General features: G+C 38.8%; 1 protein-coding gene across 2 annotated transcripts in view; it reads right to left on the reverse strand.

Moving 5' to 3' along the window:
* wdr11 (WD repeat domain 11) overlaps positions 1-23,734 on the reverse strand; it is a 144,438-nt gene that overhangs the window by 21,346 nt on the left and 99,358 nt on the right. For both annotated transcript variants that reach the window (XM_063071922.1, XM_063071923.1), the window contains 7 exons: positions 22,682-22,788; positions 13,206-13,320; positions 12,786-12,957; positions 9,949-10,057; positions 8,887-8,949; positions 8,663-8,728; positions 5,364-5,529 (listed from right to left, as the gene is read on the reverse strand). In XM_063071922.1, the coding sequence (XP_062927992.1) occupies positions 5,364-5,529; positions 8,663-8,728; positions 8,887-8,949; positions 9,949-10,057; positions 12,786-12,957; positions 13,206-13,320; positions 22,682-22,788 (798 nt within the window). The remainder of the gene's footprint in view (positions 1-5,363; positions 5,530-8,662; positions 8,729-8,886; positions 8,950-9,948; positions 10,058-12,785; positions 12,958-13,205; positions 13,321-22,681; positions 22,789-23,734) is intronic.

The following is a 23,734-nucleotide window of genomic DNA, read 5'->3' on the forward strand; positions in this document are numbered from 1 at the left end:
ACTGAAACCCTTCAACACGACTGGAGAGAAAAAACTGAGTAGATTTAAAAAGTGGCAGGAGGGGAGAAAGAAAAACACAGGGTGATAGGTGAAACCTGGAAGGGGAAGGATGAAGTAAAGAGCTGGGAACTTGATTGGTGAAAGAGACAGAAGGTCTCTCACCATATCTCCTTGCCTGCCCGTCGGCTCCCTCTCGCCTTTTCTTTCTTCCATGGCCTTCTGTCTCTTTCACCAACCAACTTCCCAGCTCTTTACTTCATCCTTCCCCCTCTGGGTTTCACCTTATCACCTTGTGTCTCCCTCGCAGCTCCCCCACCTTTTAAATCTACTCCTTAGCTTTTTTTCTCCAGTCCTGCTAAAGGGTTTCGGCCCGAAACGTTGACTGTACTCTTTTCCCAGATGCTGCCTGGCCTGCAGAGTTCCTCCAGCAATTTGTGTGTGCTGAACGTTGCTTGTCTTATGTCTTTGTAATACATAGGTGCAGCAAACATCTGATTTCATTTCAAGTGACATTATTGCCAATTGGCACAGCAAAAGTATTTAAAAGAAATAAGGGATAAAGGAATCATGAGGATTCACTTGAGGATCAGTGCACTGCATTGTTTTAACTGCGAAATGAAACTTCTTTGAAAATTAGTTCTAACATCAATTTAGAAAATTTCAATGTTGCGTCAGATTTAACAAAAGCATGTGATTAACTTAGATGCATTCGAAACCATGAGAATTATTGACAATGTTGAAACATGCACTTTAGGGCACCACAACCTGATTATAAATAGCTCAAAAATTGCAGAACTGTTAATTGGCATTCCAGATGTGGTCTAACCAGGTCTTCTTAAAGTTGTAGCAAACACCTCTTCACTTTTCGATTCGAGCTCCATGATTTTAATGGATAAATGGTTAAATTAGCTTTTGGAGGTTTTTTTTGCACCTTACTTCTACTTTCTCTCTGCAACAGTCTATTTAGACCGCTTTGAACTTCTATCATGAAGATGAATCATCTAGTCTATAAACCAGGAAACAGGCCTAGACGCAAAATTTGTCAACAACCAAGATGCCCATCAAAGCTAGTCATATTTACCCACCTTTTGCCCATATCCCTCTAAATCAGGGGTCCCCAACGTTTTTTATGCCAATGGACCCTTGCCATTAATCGAGGGACCCATGGCCCCCAGGTTGGAAACCCCTGCTCTAAACCTTCCTATTCATGAGCTTCTTGAGTTGACAGAAAACTAGCAAAACAGTAGTCATTACCTTGAGTTGGAGTCTAGGAGGAACAAAAAAAAAGTTTAGGAAACATTTATAAAGAGAATAATCAAGATAATAGGGAAATTCCTGGGAATTACAAGCCATGGGCCTTCAGTAATGGCAGGCAAACTAGTGGAGAAGATTGTAAGAGTCAGGATTCAGGAGGAATTGAAGAAGAATAGTCTGATGAGAGATAGTCAGTGTGGCTTTGTGAAGGGAGTGATGTGCCTAAGAACCTGATTGAGTTCTTCCAGGAAGTGTCAAAACAAACTGATGAAGGTAGAGCAGTGGATGTGGTGTATATGGATTCTAATAAGGTGTTCGACAAGGTTCCCTGCAGTAGGCTCATTCAGAAAGTCAGGAGGCATGGGATACAGGGAAATTTGGTTGTGTGGGTTCAGAACTGACTTGCCCACAAAAGTACATAGTGGAGAGTATGTTCTGCCTGGAGGTCCAGAAGGATCTGTTCTGGGACTCTGCTCTTCACACTTGCAGAGAACACAAAGGTTGGTGGTGTGGTGGATAGTGTAGAAGGTCATTGTACGTTGCAACGGGACACTGATAGGAGGCAGAGCTGGAGTGAAAAGTGCCAGACAAAATTCAGTTTGTATAAGTGTGTAGTGATATGTTTTGGAAGGTCAAATGTGAAGAGAGCTTACAAGGTTAATGCAGGATTCTTAGTGGTGTAGAGGAACAGAGGGATCTTTGGGTCTACATCCACAGGTCCCTTAAAGCTGCCAAGCAAGTTGATTGGGTGGTTAAGCTGGTGTACGGTGTGCTGGTATTCATTAGTCAGGGGATTGAGCTTTTTTTTTTAAATTTGTGCATGGGGATACATCGCAGAATAGGCCCTTCAGGCCCTTTGAGCCATGCCTGCCCAGTAATCACCCGATTTAATCCTAGCCTAATCAATGACCAATTAACCTACCAACCAGTATGTCTTTGGACAGTAGGAGGAAACCAGGGCACCTGGAGGGAATGCTTACGGTCACTCCTTACAGGCAGTGGTGGGAATTGAACCTGGTTGCTGATACTGTAAAGTGTTGTGCTAACCAATGTGCTTCCGTACTGCCCCAGGAGATCAAGACCCGCAAGGTGATGTGCAGCTCTATAACAACCTGGCTAGACCACAATTGGAGTATTGTTTTCCGTTCTGGTTGACTCACTATAGGAAGGATATAGAAGCTTTAGAGAGGGTGCAGTGGAGATTTACCTGGCTGGATTAGCAAGCATGTCTTATGAGGAAAGGTTGAGTAAGCTAGGACTTTTCCCTTTGGAAGAAGGATGAAAGGTGACTTGATAGAAGTGTTTAAGATGATCGGAGACATTGATAGAGTGAGCGGCCAGTACCTTTTTCCCAAGGTGGCAATGGCTAAAATAAGGAGGCACAATTTTAGGATGTTTGGAAGAAAATATAAGAGAGATGTTTGAGGTATTTCTTTTTGTTTTGCACAGAAAGTGGTAAGTAAGTGGAAGGCACTGCCAGGGGTGGTGGTAGAGGCAGATACATTAGGGACATTTAAAAGACCCTTAGGCACATGGATGATAGAAAGGAGGAAGGCGATAAGACACAGGAGAAAAAATTAGACCATTCAGCCCATCAAGTCTGCTCCACCATTCCATCATGGCTGATCCTGGATCCCACTCACCCCCATACACCTGTCTTCTCACTATGTCCTTTGATATCCTGAATGATCAAGTAATGATCAACTTCCACCTTAAATATACCAACAGACTTGGCCCCCACCGCAGTCTGTAGCAGAGCATTCCACAGATTCACGATTCACTGGCTAAAAAAAGTCCTCCTTACTTCTGTTCTAAAAAGTTGCCCCTCAGTTTTCAGGTTGTGCCCTCTAGTCCTAGAAACCCCCACCATAGGAAACATCTTCTCCACATCCGCCCTATATAGTCCTTTCAACAGTCAATAGGTTTCAATGAGATCCCCTGCATTCTTCTAAATTTCAGTGAGAACAAGCCCAAAGCTACCAAACGCTCCTCATGTTAACCCTTTCATTCCTGGAATCAGCCCTGTGAACCTCCTCTGAACTCATACCAATGACAACACATCCTTTCTCAGATATGGGGCCCAAAACTGTTGACAATACTCCAAGTGTGGCATGACTAGTGTCGTATAAAGGCTCAGGATTATCTCCTTGCTTTTATATTCTATTTCCCTTGAAATAAATGCCAACATTGCATTTGCCTTCTTTACCACAGACAACCTGTAAATTAACCTTCTGGGAGTCCCTCTGAACCTCTGAAGTTTGAACCTTCACCCCATTTAGATAATAGTCTGCACTATTGTTCCTTTTATCAAAATTCATTATCATACATTTCCCAACACTGTGTTCATCTGCAACTTTTTTGCCCATTCTTCCAATCTGTCTAAGTCCTGTTACAATCACATTGCTTCCTCAGCACCACCTACCCCTCCACCTATCTTTGTATCACCTGCAAACTTTGCAACAAAGTTATCAATTCCACTGTCAAAATCATTGACAAACAATATGAAAAGTAGTGGTCCAAATACTGACCCCTGAGGAACACCACTAATCACTGGCAGCCAACCAGAAAAGGCCCCTTTTATTCCCACTTGCTACCTTCTACCTGTCAGCCATTCCTCTTTTCATGCCAGTATTATTCCTGTAATGCTATAGGATTTTATCTTGTTCAGCAGTCTCATGTGTGGGACCCTATCAAATGCCTTCTGAAAATCCAAGTAAATAACATCCACTGCCTCTCCTTTGTCCACCTTGCTTGTTACTGCCTCAAAGAACTCTAACAGATTTGTCAGGCAAGATTTCCCTTTACAGAAACCATACTGAGTTTGACTTATTTTATCAATTGTCTTCAAGTACTCTGAAACCTCATCCTTACTAATAAACTCCAACACTTTCCCAACCACTGAGGTTAGACTAACTGGCCTATAATTTCCTTTCTTTTGCCTTCCTCCCTTCTTAAAGAGTGAAGTGACATTTACAATCTTCCAGTCCTCCGGGACCATGCCAAAATTAAGTGATTTTTGAAAGATCATGACCAATGCATCTGTTATCTCTTCAGCAACCTCTCTCAGGGCGCTGGGATGTAGTCCATCTGGTCCAAGTGACTTATTCACCTTAAGACCTTTCAGTTTGCCTAGCACTTTTTCCTTTGTAATAGTAATGGCACTCATCCCTGTTCCCTGACACTCACGGACCTCTGGCACACTGCTAGTGTCTTCCATAGTGAAGGCAGATGCAAAGCACCTATTAAGTTCATTAGCCATTTCTTTGTCCCCTATTACTACCTCACCAGCATCATTTTCCAGTGGTCCAATATCAACTCTCACCACCCTTTTACTCTTTATATAACTGAAAAAACTTTTGGCATCCTGCTTTATATTATTCTCTCGTATGCCCTCATATTTCATCTATTACTTCCTTATAGCTTTTTTTTAGTTGCCTTTTGTTGGATTTCAAGAGCTTCCTAATCATCCAACTTCCCACTCACTTTTGCCACCTATACATGCAGTCCTTAACTTCCTTTGTCAGCCACAGTTACCTACCCCTGCCATTTGAGAACCTCTTCCTCTGTGGGACATATTTATCCTGTGCTTTGTGAACTATTCCCAGAAAGTTCAGCTATCTCTGCTCTGCTGTCATCCTGCCAGGATCCTCCTCCAATCCACCTGGGCAAGCTCCTCCTCATGCCTCTGGAATTCCATTTATTCCACTGCAATACCGATACATGTGACTTGTGCTTCTCCTTCTCAAATTGCAGTATGAATTAAATCATATTATGATCAATGCCTCCTAAGGGTTCCTTTACATTAAGCTCCCTAATAAGATCCGGGTTATTACACAACACCCAATCTAACACCCGTTCCTCGAGTAGGCTCAAGCACAAGCTGCTCTTAAAAGCCACCATGTAGGCACTCAACCAATTCCCTCTCTTTCCTCCATGTGGGAGGGAAGGGTTTGATTAACCTTGGAGTAGGTTAAAAAGTTTATACAATATCATTGGCTGTAGGGCCTGTACTGTTTTATATTCTCTGTAAGTACATGATAGGAAATGTGCTGGGTACTGGATCACAGAAGAACGAGTATCATAAGCTTGTTTGTTGCAATTTGTGTTACCTGGAAGTAGGAACTCTCACACAGTACATCATAGCAAATATCCAGTGGGCTGGCCTGGTTCTCTTGAATGCCATTCTCTGTAACTAGATCTTTTCTCTTTGAGAATCTATACAAATAATGAGCAGCAATAGTCCAGAACAGCAGTTCTGACTCATCACCAAAAAGCCTATAAAAGCAAACAAAACCGGAGGAGTGACTTAGAGAGTGTCAAGAGTACAGGAGGCTTAAAAACAAAGAACATTTTTACTAGATATACCTTGGGCATGAATAATAAAAACATTCTGAGATAAAAATCACCCTTTCACTAAGGTAATTGTAATGTAAACTACTTTTCCCCCCTCATTGTGGTTCAGCATTAAAATAACACTATTCAAAGCTCAATACTCATAGAGGCTGTACATATGGGATGTTCAGGGAAGGTGGAACTTTTAGTGAAGGGGCTTGTCATGTCTATTCTGGGCAGCTCACTCACCTTTGGTCCCCACCAGACATTCAGCTCTCACCTGTGGCTCCAAGTGGCTGCCTGCATGCAACAGTGGCCCCACCTTGGTACACTGCTTTGACAGGCGGGCTAAACCAGGTGAGGGTAGGTGGCGGGCCTCATAGCACGGTGAAATAGGGATAGAGATACGATAGTGACAGCTCCAGCAGACTGGGCAAATGAGATCTACAGTGAGATCCAATGGTTCTGCAATGCTCTGTGAAGAGCGGAGGGCATAATGATGCACAGATGTCATGGACATCCACTGCCACCAAGAAAGATGCCAGCTACTCATACCACTGGATCCAGACATCAGAGGTCGAGAGAGGAGAACTGTCCCAGTGCATCGGCTTTTCGACTTTAAAACTCTCCCGCACAAGTTTCCTGTAATTGTCAGATACAACAGACGACAACCACAGAATACCACCGAGAGTAGATCATAAGTAGATGACCAGAATTAGGCCATTCAGCCCATCAAGTCTGCTTCGCAAGCTGTAGCAGATAGCAAAGTACTTCGAGGTATGAACAAGGAAAGAAATAAGGGATGGGATGGGGTGAGAGGAACACAGGGTTCTTGAGATGCATTTGGAAGTGGGTAAAAGGAAAACTGGGTCACAAGGTACTAAATCCAGATATTGAACCCATAGTAACATTCCACTGGAAAATGATTAGCTCTACTATATTATCAGAGTGATATATTATATATGGCCTTGTGCGTACACGGGGGTCAAAGGGTTGGGTGCATGCCATTGTATACAGATATGACATGAATCACTATATGAGAAAAGAGACAAAATGAATTTATTTACTTATTGATATACAGCCCTTCCAGCCCTTAGAGCCGTGTCACCCAGCAACCTGCAACTTAATCCTAGCCTAATCACAGAACAATCAACCAGTAGGTCTTTGGACTGCGGGAGGAAACCCATATGGTCATGACGAGAACGTACAAACTCCTTACGGTCAGCGGTGGGAATTGAACCCGGGTCACTGGTACTGTAAGGCATTGTGATAATCACTATATTACCATGCCGCCCCATCCTAAGGATTTTTGGCTGCATGTGACAGAATGCTGATGATTCCCGCTAGAGAAGGATAAATTTGTTAATCTCGGACGGACAGAGCTTTGCACAAAGTGAAATTTCAAAATTTTGGTAGTCTGAGGCACAATTATTTGCCTCTCAGTGATGGGAGTGTATCGTAATTAAGCTTCTGCTGATCAGGGTGATATATCTCCTGATTTCCCTGACCCCATTTGGGAGCTGCCTGCAGTATCAGCAGGTTCAATCCCCATTCCAGAACTTGAGCATTCAATCCGAGCCAAAACTGCAGGAGTGCTGCATTAGTACAAAGCATTAAGCTAAGATTCTGCTTGCTAGCAGTGGCAATTTGTGCACATCTCACAGCACGGCTCCAAGACAACAGGGTAAATTCCAGTCAACCAAGACCATACAAACAGAACACCGGCCGATCATCCTAATACTGCCTGTTGGGCACAAAATTATTAAAACCATAAACTGAAGAGAACCACTGAGCGCTGGCTTTCAGTTCAAGGATGACATTCAAATGCACAAAAGTGATATTAAATATGTTAGATGATGCCTTTTTTTGAATTATTTTGCTAATGATAACACAAGAGATCCTGCAGATGCTGGAAATTCAGAGTAACAAACACAAAATGTGGCATTTTGTACGATGATGTCATACAAAACAGCATTTTGTACTTGTTGAGGTCAAAATTGGTTAGTTAGACATTAATTTTAAGTTGAAAAGATGGTCTGATCGGTACCAGTCAACACATTGTAACATACATAAATGGTTGAGTGAGTAAAGTCAGTATCACATTGCTTGGGAAATAGTGTAGAAGAAATACAGAAATATGAATTTAGTTCACAAAAGTGTTTAAATGCAATTCAAGGAAATGATAGGTAAAAACTGGGAAAAGTTTATTTGTAATAAAGTTTCTCGCTTTAAATTATTAACAAAATAAAAAGTCTATCATAAAATAATTATGCATGGATGGTAGAAAAGTAAATAAATATATAAAACACCTAATGTATGGAAATTAATAAATACCAGAAAGTTGAGTCAATATGGAATATACTGGTCCATGCAGATTATTAACAGAATGTAAGGTGTAACTTGTAAGAGACATCTTCATGGTATGAACATCTGCCCAAATAGAGCCAGGGAAAGCAGGTGCATTTCAGAAGTGCTTCAAGTTTGACAATGCAAGTTAAAGCTTGAAGTAAGCAGGTGTAATAAGCAGTCCTAATGCAGGGTCTCGGCCCGAAACGTCGACTGTACCTCTTCCTATAGATGCTGCCTGGCCTGCTGCGTTCACCAGCGTTTTTTGTGTGTGTTGCTTGATTTCCAGCATCTGCAGATTTCCTTGTGGAGGTGTAAAAAGCAGGAGGGATTGATGATGGCTCAATGATTTTTAAAGAGTTGGACTTTCTGTGGCTTTGCAATTAGAAAACAGAAAGAAAAAAAGGTTCTAATAAAAGGTGAGAACAATATCATATGGAACTATGATAGGAGATGAGCAATGGAGCACATGGATTCAATTCCAAAAATAAGCTGAACGAAAATGGGGAAGGAAATAGAAATAGAAATGTACTGTGATCTGAAGAGTAATGAATATTTTGGGGCCTGGGAGAGAAGGGTGCAGATTTTGAAAAGATGTAACAGAGCCAGCATTCTGGGTTTTGAACATAAACAGTTCTATGCATGATGCCCACAGGCCTAACGGTTTAACTATGGAGGGCAGGACTGAAGGAGGCAATGGCCTAGCTATTCCAAGGTGAATCTAAGGTACCTTGCCACCAATAAGCATCGTTGCAGCAGTTGGAATTCGGGGTCTATAAGAAGTTGCTGGATGTCGCTGTAAAGAAAATAAACAGCATTAACTGAGAAACATGTAGACAAATTTGGTAATATTTTATATGCTAACATGCAATTGTAAAGCTTTAATCAGAAATACAGTTAAAGACACCATTTCAATTTCATGACATGAAATACAACTATAAATTATGTATTCACCTTGATATAGAGTTCAATTGTTCCTGCATAAGACACTTTATTTCTTCGTTTTCTGAATAAGAGCTGTAGAAAACAGGAAACAACTATCAGCATAGAGATATCGCAAACACGAGGAAATCTGCAGATTCTGGAATTTCAAGCAACACACATAAAGATGCTGGTGAACGCAGCAGGCCAGGCGGCATCTCTAGGAAGAGGTACAGTCGACGTTTCAGGCCGAGACCCTTAGACAAGACTAACTGAAAGAAGAGATAGTAAGAGACTTGAAAGTGGGAGGGGGAGGGGAAGATCCAAGATGATAGGAGAAGACAGGAGGGGGAGGGATGGAGCTAAGAGCTGGAAAATTGATTGGCAAAAGAGATATGAGAGGATCATGGGATGGGAGGCCTAGGGAAAAAGAAAGGGGGGGGGAAGCCCAGAGGATGGGCAAGGGGTATAGTGAGAGGGACAGAGGGAGAAAAAGGAGAGAGAGAGAAGAAAAAAAAATACATAACAGATAGGGTACAAAGGGGAGGTGGGGCATTAACAGAAGTTAGAGAAGTCAGCGTTCATGCCATCAGGTTGGAGGCTACCCAGACGGAATACAAGGTGTTGTTCCTCCAACCTGAGTGTGTTTTCATCTTGACAGTAGAGGAGGCCGCGGATAGACAGCACCTATCTCTTCTTTCAGTTAGTCCTGACGAAGGGTCTTGGCCCGAAACGTCGACTGTACCTCTTCCTATAGATGCTGCCTGGCCTGCTGCGTTCATCAGCATTTTTATGTGTGCAGCATAGAGATATGCTCATTTGGTTCAAGAATATTCCTCTTCAGGAATAAATAAAAACATCAAGTAATTAAGCACAACATGTCAATATGTAATTAAGATACAGTAGAATTTCAGCACTGATTATTTTAACAATATGCTAATACATTCTTAGTAAACATTCAAATGATTATCCTAATTATCCAGAAGGATAATAAAAATATGCACTCACGAAATATTGATTTCTGTTTATACATCTGTAAGTTCCATAACCAATTACAAAGCAACAGAAGTCGTTGTTAGGTTAGAGCGTACTTACATTTGCATAATATCCAGTGAATACTGTCCATTCCATGGTTGATGCAATAGGAAAGCTTTCAATACAAAACAAGATCTTGGAAGAAGGAGATAAGGGCACCAAATTGGATCTACACAAGAAAAATACGAATAGTCCAGTCACGAAGCAAGCTTCTTTACTGTCAATCAGCAGAATCGTTGCAATTCGCTGAAATTCTTTTAAATGCACGGACTTTAATTACGCTGACTGTCACGCCAAGCAACAGGAGTTGGTCTTGATTGAAAGAACTAAAATGATCATATCTTGGCTTCTATGCTAATGTTTCATTTATGCTTTTGTACATGTAGCACACCTACACGGAGTGCAGTGCAGTTGTAGGAAAGCAGCATCCATCAACAAGGACTCCTACTACCCAGGCTATGCCCTCTTCTCGCTGTTGCCATCAGGGAGAAGGTACAGGAGCCTCAGGACCCACACCAACAGGCTTGGGAACAGTTACCACCCCTCAACCATCAGAATCTTGAACCACAGGGGATAACTTCACTTGCCCCCATTATTGAAATGTTCCCACAACCTAAGGACTCACTGTCAGAACTTTTCATTTCATGTTCTCAATATTTATTGCATATTTAGTTAATATTATTACTCTTTTGTATTTGCACAGTCTGTTGTTTTTTGCACATTGATTGTTTGTCCGTCCTGCTGGGTATGGTCTTTCATTGATTCTATTCTGTTTCTTGTATTTACTGAGTATGCCTGCAAGTAAAATGAATCTCAGGGTTGTATAGGGTGGTATACGTGTACTTTGATGATAAATTTACTTTGAACTTTGTTTATAATTAAAACAAAACTTAAAATATTAGTTAAAAGCAGAGATTTTTATTTCCTAGATTGTTGATTTTCAGAATTTTTAAATGTCACTAGCTATCAGTTTTGTTGATGACATTATTGCCGTTGGGTGTTTGTGAATGATGGAACTGAAAATCAAGAGAAGCTGATGAAAGAAATCTGAAATCCACCTCACGCCACATTTTATTTATGGACCCATCACCATGCAAGAAAAATAAATGCAGTGAAGAAAAAAATAAAAGATATTGTAAATATAGGGAAAACACTGAAATTGCTATTTATTCTAAATATTCAAAAGTATTCCAAGTGTAGAAAACACTAAAATCATACATCTTCATAAGGAATTTTAAAACAAAAGCTTGAATTAATTCAAAAACAATTTGCAAAACACTTCATATAAATGTCCCTCAGAGGATGACAACTAGAATTATTTGTTGATAGGCAAATAAAAGATTTCAACTCAGATTACATCTTTCTTTGAGCATTAGCGATTACCTCCAACTTTATCTGAGAAGTAAAAAAAATGAAAGAAGCTTGCTGCAGTGGAAAGATTCCACCAGCAGGTGGGGTACAGGGTGTACACGGGTAAAACTGCATGAGAATTAACACCCAACCATCTCACCATCAGGTCTATAAATAAATGCATGGCTATTTATCTGTAATAACTATGATCAATTTTGCATTATTTATAAGAACATCGCAAGCCCTAAACTACAGGAGCACTCAATATAAATTATGACTATTTTATAGTGACAGAATGCCAAGTAGTAATGTACTTACGGCTTTGTGCAGTGTTCTAACAATTTAACAAAACATCATATTTTCAAATTCACAGTAGCATATACCAATAGAGAGTCCATTTGTCTGATCCAGCGTACTTAAACTCAGTGCTTACTTCGAGTAGTTATCTTACATGAAAGGGTGCTATTGTAAATGACACTCTCTTACACTAACGCTGTACTGAAATGACCAGTACAAACAAAGTATTCCTTCAATTACTGAAAGAAATCTGCAAGACTTCAAATCCAATTTCTATCCAAGTCCTACTAAATTCTAAGGCTAGAGAAAACAGATCTTTGACCATTTCTGTGGCACATTACCAAGTAACTTAAGAAAGTAACTACCAACTTTTAAATTAAAAACACTACAGATGTTAAGAGGCAAATCTGTTTTAGCTTTGGAGAAGACGATATCTGATCAGAATCTGAACTCAGCTCAGCACAACCGCCCTCAATAAAGAGCCCAACATCAGAATGGCAATGGAAGGGAAAGAGAAAAGAAAACATAACTCAGCTGGATACAAGTAAGAGCATCCATTGTAAAAGGAAAACAGCTAAGTCCCGGAATTACCATAGATACATAAGGAAGGAAGAGAGAGTTGGCATTTACATAATGACAATACTCATATCATCATCATCATCAAGTGCCATGTTGTGTGACATGGGTGATTGTGGTCTTGGCAAGTTTTTCTACAGAAGTGGTTGCCATCTCCTTCTTCTGGGGCAGCATCTTTACAAGATGGCTGACCCCAGCCATTATCAATACTCTTCAGGGATTGTCTGCCTGCCTAGCATAGGAGGACACATAACCAGGAATTGGGCAGCAAGGTAGCATGGCAGCACAACGCTTTACAGTACCAACACGCTGCCTGTAAGGAGTTCTCTCTGCGACCACGTGGGTTTCCTCTGGCTGCTCCGGTTTCCTCTCACAGTCCAAAGACATACCGGCTGGTAGGTTAATTGGTCATTATAAATTATCCCATGATTAAGCTAGGATTAAAGTGGGGGATTGCTGGGCAGCACGGATTAAAGGGCTGGAAGGGCCTATGCCGCACTGCGTCTCCGTAAATAAAATAAAAAATAACACTCCCTTTGGAAAAAAAACACTAATACTATCAAATACCATTATCTGAAATTAAAATAACCTGAGAACATGTAAGCTTTTATTGAAGCTTTATAACACACTTACACAATCGGACCATGTTTTTACACTTAAACTTGTAATCACACCTGTTAACTCCTGCTCATCCATTCCGTAACTTGCTGATTTCATTGCTATTTCCAAAACTCGGATGCAGCCATCATCGGAAGCCAGAACAACTTTATCGGAACTGCACCAATCAATGTCAAGGACCTTGTAGCTGACATTGCGACCAGTTCTCATGCTGCTTATCATTTGAACCTTAAAACACAAAATTACCAATAATTATTTTTTTAAGAAATTAAAACCATTTTATTAAATTTATTTCAATGGCTGTATTTTGATCAAATATATTTAACATGCGAGAAATGAACTTTGAGGAAGATTCAAGTAACATATCTGACATTTAGTAAAAGCACATTAAACATAATGAACAGGAATGCAACTTGTATGACACATCACAAATACTTTCAAAGTGGATCAGGGAAAAGTCTGGACATTAGCATTACCTCCTTAGAATCCCAAATTTCAGCTCCATCATTAAACATCATTAAAAGTTTCAGGTTTCCTTTTCCGGGACCAAAACGAATCTTCTTTACCCAACCACGGTGAGTAGGAATTCCCCTGCACAGAGATCAATCAAAACAAGGACTTTCACAAATGAACTTCTGCATCAGCTCAATTAAAACAAATAGAGAATGCCATTCATCTGGTTGAGCAAATGTCAACGATTTGTACATTCTCACTGGAACAGCACAAACAGGCATTTGAAGAGCTATACTCACTTTGCTGTTGTTGGTGTTTGTTGTGTTCCAGGTTGTTTCGTTGAGCATTGTGGGTATGCTACATGGCACCGGATTGTGTGGTGACACTTATGGGTTGCCCCGAGTACATCCTTAGGTGGTTTTGTTGTTAATGCAAATGATGCATTTCACTGTATGCTTCAATCATGTGATAAATCAATCTGAATCTGAATATGAATCTGATAAGGGAATGGCAAATTGATGATACTAGATTCCCTCTACATGGTCACACGAGTATCCAGGCCCAGAAGAATTCATCTGACAAGTGGCTAGTTTGATAGTTGATGCATTTTTTAAAACATTTCCAAAAATTTCTTAGATTTAAGGATAATTACAAAATAACAAATGTAATACCTTTGGTCAAAAAAGGAGCCCAAAAGGAGGAAACTACAAATCATTTAGCTCATCATCTGTCATTGAGAAAATGTTGATTAAAGAAGTTATAGAAACACGCTTAGGAAAAGTCAATGTGTTTTTTTGAAAGGGAAATCACTTTTTACTTATTTATTGAAAGTCTTGGAAGTGCGGCAGTCCTCACATAATATGGGTTGGGGGAAGGGGGCAGTGTCCATTCTTGGAAAACTAGCTTTCTCTTGATTTTCCATAACAAAGCTACATTACTTGCCTATGTGTCAAGAATTGAGAGTTGGAAAAGTTTTGTGTTGATTTATTTATTTTTCAACACAAATTCCATGAATGAATTTTATTCAAAGTTTAAAGCAAAATTTATTATGAGAGTACATACATGTCACCACCTACAATCCTGAGATTATTTTTCCTTCGGGCATGTTTAGCAAATCTATAGAAGAGTAACCGTGAACAGGATCAATGAACAACAAGACAAGCTGTGCAAATGCAAATATAAGTAAAATAGCAATAAATAACAAGAGCATGAGAACACCAGAAATAGAATGAGTGTAGTTACCCCCTTTTGTTCAAGAGCCTGATGATTGAAGGGTAGTAACTGTTCTTGAATTTGGTAATATGGGTCCAGAGCTCCTTGCACCTTCTACCTGATGCTAGTGCTGAGGAAAGAACAAGGCCTGGATGGAGAGGATCTTTGATGATGGATGCTGCCTTTCCACGGCAACGTTTCATGTAGATGTGTTCAATGGTTAGGAGGGCTTTGCCCATGATGTACTGGGCAATTTTACTTTGAACTTATTCCGTATTAAATTCTTGAGTAGTGACCTGACAATTCCGTAAAGGTGACTTTCCATAAAAGAACAGCCATAGTATGCATTTGTCGTTATGTGTATTCCAGATAACAGGAAACCCATACATAACATACCTAGATTTCCTGAAGGCTTTTTATAAAAGGGCCACATTAGATGCTATTAGGGGATATAAAAGTTCATACTTTAGAAGGAATAATTCATGGTTTAGCCTGGAAAAAAAAAGATTTGTCGGCCAACCAGAAACCGAGAAGAAAATAATGTGTCCTGCTGAAGGGCCTCGGCCTGAAACGTTGACTTGCTCTTTTCCATGTTGCCTGGCCTGCTGAGTTCCTCCAGCATTTTGTGTGTGTTGCTTGAATTTCCAGCATCTGCAGATTCTCTCTTGTTTGTGATTAGACAATAATATGCCATTTACTGGTTGACAAGGTGTGATGAGTGGTGGGCCACAGATTCTCTTTAACACGTTATGTAGGTGACTTGGATTAAAGCACCAAAGGTACGTTTGCTAAATTTGCAGATGTTCTAATATCAGGTAGTACATTAAGCTGCAAAGGGAACTTAAAGAGGCCCAAAAGACTTAGAGAAAGGGTAAGTGAGTGGGCAAAGAGCTGGCAAATAACGTGTGACACAAATAAATTTGAAACTGCTTTCTTTTGCAGGTATAAATTTGATAGCATGTTGTCCAAATGTCTTGATGCACAATTTGCCATGGTTAATGTGCAGGTACAACTAATAATGTGGAAATAAAATACAATTTTAGTTTAACATCAGGGACTGAATAGAAAAGAAGGAAGGTTATGTTTCTATTATATGAGGCATTAGAGACACCACATTTGGAATATTCTGTATAGTATTGATTTGCCCTTCTCAGGAATTATGTTACAATTCAGAGGTTTGCTAAACATATTGTATCAGGAATGAGCAGTCTGTTTTTTGAGAGGAGATTTCACAGACAAGGCTTGAATTCATTACAGTTCAGAAGAGTGAAAGGAGACTTGATTGAAATGTTTGCTGAAACATCCAAGTTCCTCATGAATTTTAACACTATTGTGCTGCCTTACAGCTCTGGGTATCTGGATTTGACCCTGACCTTGTCTACGTGAGTCCGTCTGTTCTCTCCATGACAAGGTGGGTTTTCATCATGTTAGTTTCATCTTACATCCTAAACGTGTGCTGGAAGATTAACTAGACACAGTAATTTACTTCTTAGTAAAGGCAAGTGGCAAAGCAAAGACTATCAGGGAAGTTGTAGAGGTGGGAGAAAGAATAATTTGCAGGACTTCAGGGGAAAAAGAGGCAGGAAATGGGACTGATGGGTTTCTCTGCTGGGAAACAGCATAGGTTAGGTTAGCTGAATAGTCTGCTGTTGTGCCGTAATTCAGCTGCTACCCAGGTTCCGTTCCTGTGTCTGGTCGTTACCCAGACTGTTCACGTCAAAATGTGGCTGTGAGCTGAGTTCCCACAAGGTAGAAAATTCCTGCAGTCGCACAACAGCCAGCCAATCCATTCCACTGATCTTTTAAATGCAGTTTGTATGCATGGGCTGTACTTAAGTCAAGCATTCATCAGTTGGGGAGTACCTGTAAGCAACAAGGTTATCCTTGACAGAGTGGAGTTCGATAGCATGCTTCCTCTTCTGGGATAATGTTGTACTAGGGGATCACTGCTTAAAAATACAGCTTCTTTAGAACACTTCTCAAAGGGCAGTTGACATTTTTAAGATAGTGATAAGTAGATATTCATTAGGCAAGGAAATGAAAGATTGTCGAATCATATCATAAATAATAACGAGAAAGGAAAAGTTAAAACAAAAGGTTAACTAAAAAAAACTGATGTTAATTTACAGAAGATAAATAATCTATATAAGTTATAAAGTAACAACTATAGTAGTAAATAAAGAACAAAAATCTTAGACTTAAAATAAACCTTCATCGGGCGATATTAAGAGGTTCATTTTATAAAGAAAACACCAGAAGAAAAAAAAATTGGTGCTGGAAGCACCCGACACAGATTAAGAGAGGGTATCTGTATCAGAAGGGAACTTATCATCCAAAAAGCTTCGGGCAGCAGTCGTAGAATGGAAAACACGACGATTTCCATCGGGAAGAGAGATTCTGAGACGTGCAGGATACAATAGTGCCGGTTTGAGATTTTTTTGATAGCATTCCGACATTAGGGGTTTAAAAGTCAGTCGCTCCTTCATCACTTCAGGACTGTAATCTTGAACTATCCTGAAGGAATGCTGGCGATACTTGATCATCCCTTGTCGACGAGCAACCTGGAGAAGTTGTTCTTTAACATTGACATAATGGAAACGAAGAATAACTGGTCTAGGTTTAGAAGCAATCGCTGCCGACTTTGTCCACGGTATACGATGGGCGCGGTCGAGTAATGGAGGATCATTGGGAAAAACTGAACCGAACGAATCCTTCAAAAGTTGAGCAAAGAATATTGCAGGATCTCCAGCCTCAACATCGTCGGGTAAACCGATTAAACGTAAGTTTTGTCTTCTCGATCAATTCTCGAGATCAATAACTTTGGATTTAAGTTGTTGGAGTTGTTTAGTAGTCGAAGCTAGATTCTTCATTTTTAGTTATATGTTTCCTACTTTTGGTTTTTGCATAATCAAAATGGCAACTTGTCTTTCTTTTTGCTTAACCTCCTTTGTTTCTTTTTTGGGACGCCATGTTCCTATGCTTCTTCTTCCCATAATCCTTCTTCCATTTTAGAAGCGATTTTTTATTTATTCGTTTATAACTAATTATATGTACTGACTGCTTTTTTAATTTATATATTTTACTAACTTTTATTATGTAGATTAATTATTATATTGGTTATTTTTTACATGCATTAGTTTCTGGGAGATCTTTTATCTAACATATATTTTTGGAGTTGTCCCCTGCAGAAATGGGGTTAGAATTAGTTTTAGTTAGAGCTTCCTTCAGCCATTTCTGGCTTAGTTCGGGGTTCTTGGGTATGGGGGGTGGGTCAGTCTTTTTCTTTTTTAATTTTTTCTATTGGGCTGTTTCAGAACTACCAAGATGTCCGCAGTGTCGAGATTTCCGGTTCCTCTCTAATCATGTATTCCTCTTCCGGTTTTATGAGTTCACGTTGTGGTTAACCCTTTTCTTACCAAAGGGTTAACTCTTAATTATGGCTCATACTATTAATTTTGTTTCTTGGAACACAAACGGTTTAAACCATCCTATAAAACGGAAAAAGGTTTTCAAAGTGTTCCAAAGACTGAATGCTCATATTATTTTTGCACAAGAGACTCATGTAAGGAAAGAGGATAATCAACGCTTCTTTAAGTTTTGGAAAGGTCAAAAATACCACTCAAATGCTCAAGCCAAAATTAAAGGCGTTTCAATTTTTATTGACCCTTTAATTACATTTATTCATCAAGACATTATTTCGGATCCTAATGGCAGATTTTTGTTAATTACTGGGTTACTTTTTAATAAAAAGGTCGTTATGGTGAATGTTTATGCTCCAAATGTGGATTACCCTGAATTTTTTAAACAATTATTCACTTCCTTTCCTAACTTAAACGAGTATATGTTGATAATGGGTGGTGATTTTAATTTATGTCTGAATCCCATGTTGGACAGATCCATAGCTAGTCCGGCTTTACCGAACAAGTCGGCTACTATTATTAATTCTTTTATGTTGGATTCTGGAATTTTAGAAATTTGGAGATTTCTACATCCAAATGACAAGGAATTCTCCTTTTTTTCACATGTTCACCGTTCTTTTTCCCGAATTGATTATTTTTTGATTGACTCCCGTTTGATTCCAGATGTACTTGATTGTAATTATGACAGTATTGTTATTTCAGATCATGCTCCACTGAAACTTTCTATCAAGTTAATGGACATCTCCTGTACTAGCCGACAATGGCGATTTAACCCCATTTTGCTTCAAGATCAAGATTTTGTCAAATTTATAAAGGAGCAGATCGATTTCTTTTTTTCAACTAATACTACGGACGAAGTTTCCAATGGAACTGTTTGGGATGCCTTTAAAGCTTATATCCGTGGTCAGATCATTTCCTATTCGGCTGGTCTGAAAAAACGTGTTAACAATGAAATACTTTTGTTGGTTGATAAAATTAAAGAAGTCGATAAAAAATATGCTATTTTGCCCAGTAAGGAGTTGTATAAACATAGAGTTGAACTCCAATTGGAACATAGCTTATTATTAACATCCTCCATCGAAAATCAATTAATGATAACTAGAAGTGATTTTTATATTCATAGTGATAAATCGGGTAAATTACTGGCTAACCATTTGAAATTTGATTCGGTTAAACGTCAAATTACTAAGATTCATAAACAGGATGATACTTTCACAGTGGATCATGCTGGGATAAATCAAACCTTTCAAGAATTCTATACCTCTTTATATCACTCTGATTTTCCTCATGATTCTAATTTTATGCATGACTTTTTAAGTAAATTGAGTTTTCCGAAATTATCACCCGAAGAGTGCCTATCATTAGAAACTTCCATTTCAGAGGAAGAAATAATAACTGCAATCTCATCTTTGAATTCTGGTAAAGCACCCAGTCCGGATGGGTTTACAGTGGAATTTTTAAAATTTTTTTCCTCCATTCTTTCCTCTAAGTTGTCTAGAATATTCAAGGAAGCAATCAGTTTAGGTAAATTACCACAATCGTTTTATGAAGCCTCTATTTCCTTAATTCTTAAAAAGAATAAAGATCCTACTGATTGTACATCATACAGACCGATATCTCTTTTGAATGTAGACTCTAAAATTTTTTCAAAAATTCTAGCAACTAGATTGGAGAAGGTGTTACCTCAAATTATTTCTATGGATCAAACCGGATTCATTAAGAACCGCTATTCATCCTTTAATATTAGGAGGTTAATGAATATTGTTTATACCCCTTCATTTACCACCCCGGAATGTATTATCTCTTTAGATGCTGAGAAAGCTTTTGACAGAGTCGAATGGCCTTATTTATTTAATATTCTTGAGAAATTTAATTTTAATTTGACATTTATATCTTGGATTAAATTGTTATATTACTCCCCGGTAGCCTCGGTTTGTACAAATAATTATAGATCTCCCTTTTTTCGTCTTTTTCGTGGCACTAGGCAAGGTTGCCCTCTTAGTCCTTTGCTATTCAATATTGCTCTTGAACCTTTAGCAATTGCTATTCGTAATTCGTCAAATATTGTTGGTATTACCCGTGGGAACGAAATACATAAATTATCATTATATGCAGATGATTTGCTGCTATATATCTCTAACCCGGAGAAGTCAATTCCTGCTATTTTAGATTTGTTAGCTCAATTTAGTAACTTCTCCAGTTATAAATTGAATCTTAATAAGAGTGAATTATTCCCTTTAAATAAGCATGTACCTATTTATCGATTTTTACCATTTAAACTGGTTAATGATTCATTTATATATTTAGGGATAACAATTACGAAAAAATATAAAGATTTATTTAAAGCTAATTTTTTACTTTTAATTGATCAGATTAAACTGTTATTTACCAAATGGTCGCCAATCTCTTTGTCTTTGATTGGTCAGATTAATGCTATTAAGATGGTCATTTTGCCTAAATTTTTGTATATATTCCAATCAGTCCCAATTTTCATCCCAAAATCTTTTTTTGATAATGTAGATTCAAAAATTTCCTCATATATTTGGCAGAATAAAAATCCTAGGTTAGGTAAAAGGTATTTACAGAAGTCTAAAAAGGAGGGGGGGGGGCTTGCCCTCCCGAATTTTAGATTCTATTATTGGGCAATTAATATTCGATATTTAAAATTTTGGTTACGAGATCTGGACGTATCTTTAAACCCCCATTGGGTAAATCTTGAATCTAATTCATTACAAGGGCTTTCCTTGGGTTCGGTTTTAGGAACTTCACTTCCTTTTACTTCTTTTAAATTATATAAACAAATGAATAACCCAATAGTTAAGCATACTTTACGTATATGGTTTCAATTTCAAAGATTTTTTGGGTTCAATCAATTTATCCTAGCAAGCCCTATCTTGTCAAACTTTCTTTTTCAACCTTCCACGATGGATCAAGCCTACTCTGATAGGAAAATTAAAGGTATAATATCTTTTCGCGATTTATTTATGGATAATTGTTTTATGTCTTTTGATCAACTTTCTAATAAATCTAACTTACCCAGATCTCACTTTTTTAGATATCTACAGATTAGAAACTTTTTAATTACTGTCTCTCCTAATTTTCCACATCCATATCCAACGGATATTTTGGAAAAAATTTTAGATTTAAATCTCTCTCAGAAAAGTGTTGTAGCAATCATATATGATATAATTTTGAATTTATGTCCTGATGCTTCTAATAAAATCAAAGCTGACTGGGAAAGGGAACTTGAGATTAATATACCGACTGAAAAATGGGAAAAAATTCTTCAGTTGGTGAATTCATCCTCTGTATGTGCTAAACATGTGTTGATACAGTTTAAAGTAGTGCACAGGGCTTATATGTCCAAAGATAAACTATCTCGTTATTACTCTTATATTAATCCAATACGTGACAGATGCCATTCTGAGATAGCTTCTTTAACCCACATGTTTTGGTCATGTCCCTTGTTGCAGAAATATTGGAAAGATATTTTTGATATTATTTCAACAGTTTTAAATATAGACTTACAACCGCATCCAATTACTGCTATTTTTGGACTACCAATGATAGATTTAAATAATTTAACCTCTTCATCACGAAGAATGATTGCATTCCTTATTTTAATGGCCAGAAGGTCTATTTTATTGAATTGGAAAGAGATTAACCCTCCTAATGTATTTCATTGGTTTTCACAAACTATGCTGTGTTTGAATTTGGGGAAAATTAGAAGTGCAGTTTATGACCCTTCCATCAAGTTTGAAAAAACTTGGAGGCCATTCATTCAGCATTTTCACTTAATGTAATATCTTTATTTCCAAACCTATTCTATTTCTCTGTATTGTTGTTGGAGGGGAATGGAGTCGTTGGCACTGAGGTTTTCTTCTTTTTCATTTTTAAGTTCTTAGATTTGCCCAAGTCTTTTAGTTTAGTTGATTAATTTTGTCTTTCTTTTGGGTCGGGGTTTTTTTTTTGGTTTTGGCTTTTTTTTTCTTTTTCATGTTTTTTTTTTAGTTTTTTTTGTTCTGTATTATCCGTTGTTAGTTTTTTTATGATTGGGAGTTTTGTCAAATTTCAATATTGGACTTTACGATTACTGTTTGTAAGTGTAACAATTTATCTCCTATTACTTGTATCCTTGCTATGTTTTGTTTATATATTCTAAAATTAATAAAGAGATTGAAAAAGGAAGTGAAAGATTATTACAGGTAGATAAAAATGAGGTGCTGAAATTACTGATGAGCCATTGGCCACAGTCTGTACCTAACTTGTATGCCCCAGAAAAAGCCCCGAGTTCATGCAGGAGTATCCTCAAGAGAACCACAAGCAGACAACATCACTGCAATAACCCATAACTTCTAGCAGCACGACTTACACATTTGTGTCAGCACGAGCATATAGCAACTGAACTGCGCTGAGTGAATGCTCCATCTCTAATTGCTCAAGCCATGATATGATAAGGCAAAGCTGCAAATCAGGATCAGGTGTTCCCAGCCTGGGGTCCTCAGACCCCTCAGTTAATGGTAGGGGTCCATTGCATAAAAAAGGCTGGGGACCCCTGATCTAGACCTATGACTGGGCAAGGGGTAGATCATTCAGTGACTATCTGTCTGCTCACTGCTCAAAGACAGATTGTGTCTAGCTTGGGATTTTTTCAGGAGCAATTTGTGAAGATCAACAGATTTTAGTGGACAGATGTGAAATGTAGTGGTATGGACCTCACTCCCCCTCCTCAGCACAAAGAAGTCAAGTGATCCTGCATTATTGAGTCACTGATGGCAATCATATCTGTAGCAGGTACTCAATTATTATAGCGCCTCAGGGCGGACACACATTTAATGTCACACCAGTGAAGTTCTAAATTGACTTACCTTGAAAGCCTAGCTTTTAAGTCCCAGAAGTTCACATTTCCATCAACATCTCCGAGCACCAACATCTCTCCCTTCCATGCAATGCATGTGATGCTGCCCATGTCTCCCTGTAATTAGTTGAGAATTATTTCAACATTCACCTCATGCAATCCAGATGCAGTTTTAACTTAATTCTTTACAAAATACTGAATAATTTTAGCAAATATCATGGCAAAAGACTGAGTTTAATCCTTTAACAACATCTACATATTGAACTATCAGGAACGAAGGGTATTGGGAATGGCAAGGGTGGAGTGCCGCAGAGGAGGAGTGCTGGGGCGGGCGTGGATGCAGACACACCCATCCCTGAGACACCAGACAAGGTCATTTAATTTAAAGATCAATACAAGAATGTCTCTCTGGTGCTTCCTGCTCCCTCCTCTCTCCCTTCCCCTTTTCCCAACCATGATTCTCCCCTCCCTGCCCCCTTTTCACATTCAGTCAGCAATAGAGACCCATATCGGATTCAGTTTACCATCATTCATTTGTCATGATTTTTTTTGTGGCAGCTGTACAGTGCAATACATAAATTTACTACAGTACTGTGCAAAAGTCTTGGGCAGCCCAGCTATATGTATATGCCTAAGACTTTTGCACAGTACTGTACTTTAAGAATATTTTGAGATTGAAGGGCTGATACTTTTTCCAACAAGCACAACATATGTGCTTGCGGGGCAGCATAGCAACACAGCAGTTAGCATAACGCTACTACAGCGCCAGTGAGTCTGGTTCAATTCCGACGTTGTACGTAAGGAGTCTGTACGTTCTCCCCGTGACTGTGTGGCTTTCCTCTGTGTGTTCCCGTTTCCTCCCATGTTCCAAAGAAGCACTGGTTACAAGGTTAATTAGTCACGTGGGTGTAATTGGTAGTGCAGGCTCCTTGGGCCAGAATGACCTGTTCCATGTTGTACCTCTAAATAAAAATCAATCAATAAAACACGTTGCAATACTTTTGAGAGCAATTTTTCTTCTCTGCAAGATTATGTTTCCATTGAGGGGCTTCTTGCCCATGCT

The sequence above is a fragment of the Mobula hypostoma genome, chromosome 19, assembly GCF_963921235.1.
Source record: "Mobula hypostoma chromosome 19, sMobHyp1.1, whole genome shotgun sequence".
Classification (NCBI taxonomy): domain Eukaryota; kingdom Metazoa; phylum Chordata; class Chondrichthyes; order Myliobatiformes; family Myliobatidae; genus Mobula; species Mobula hypostoma.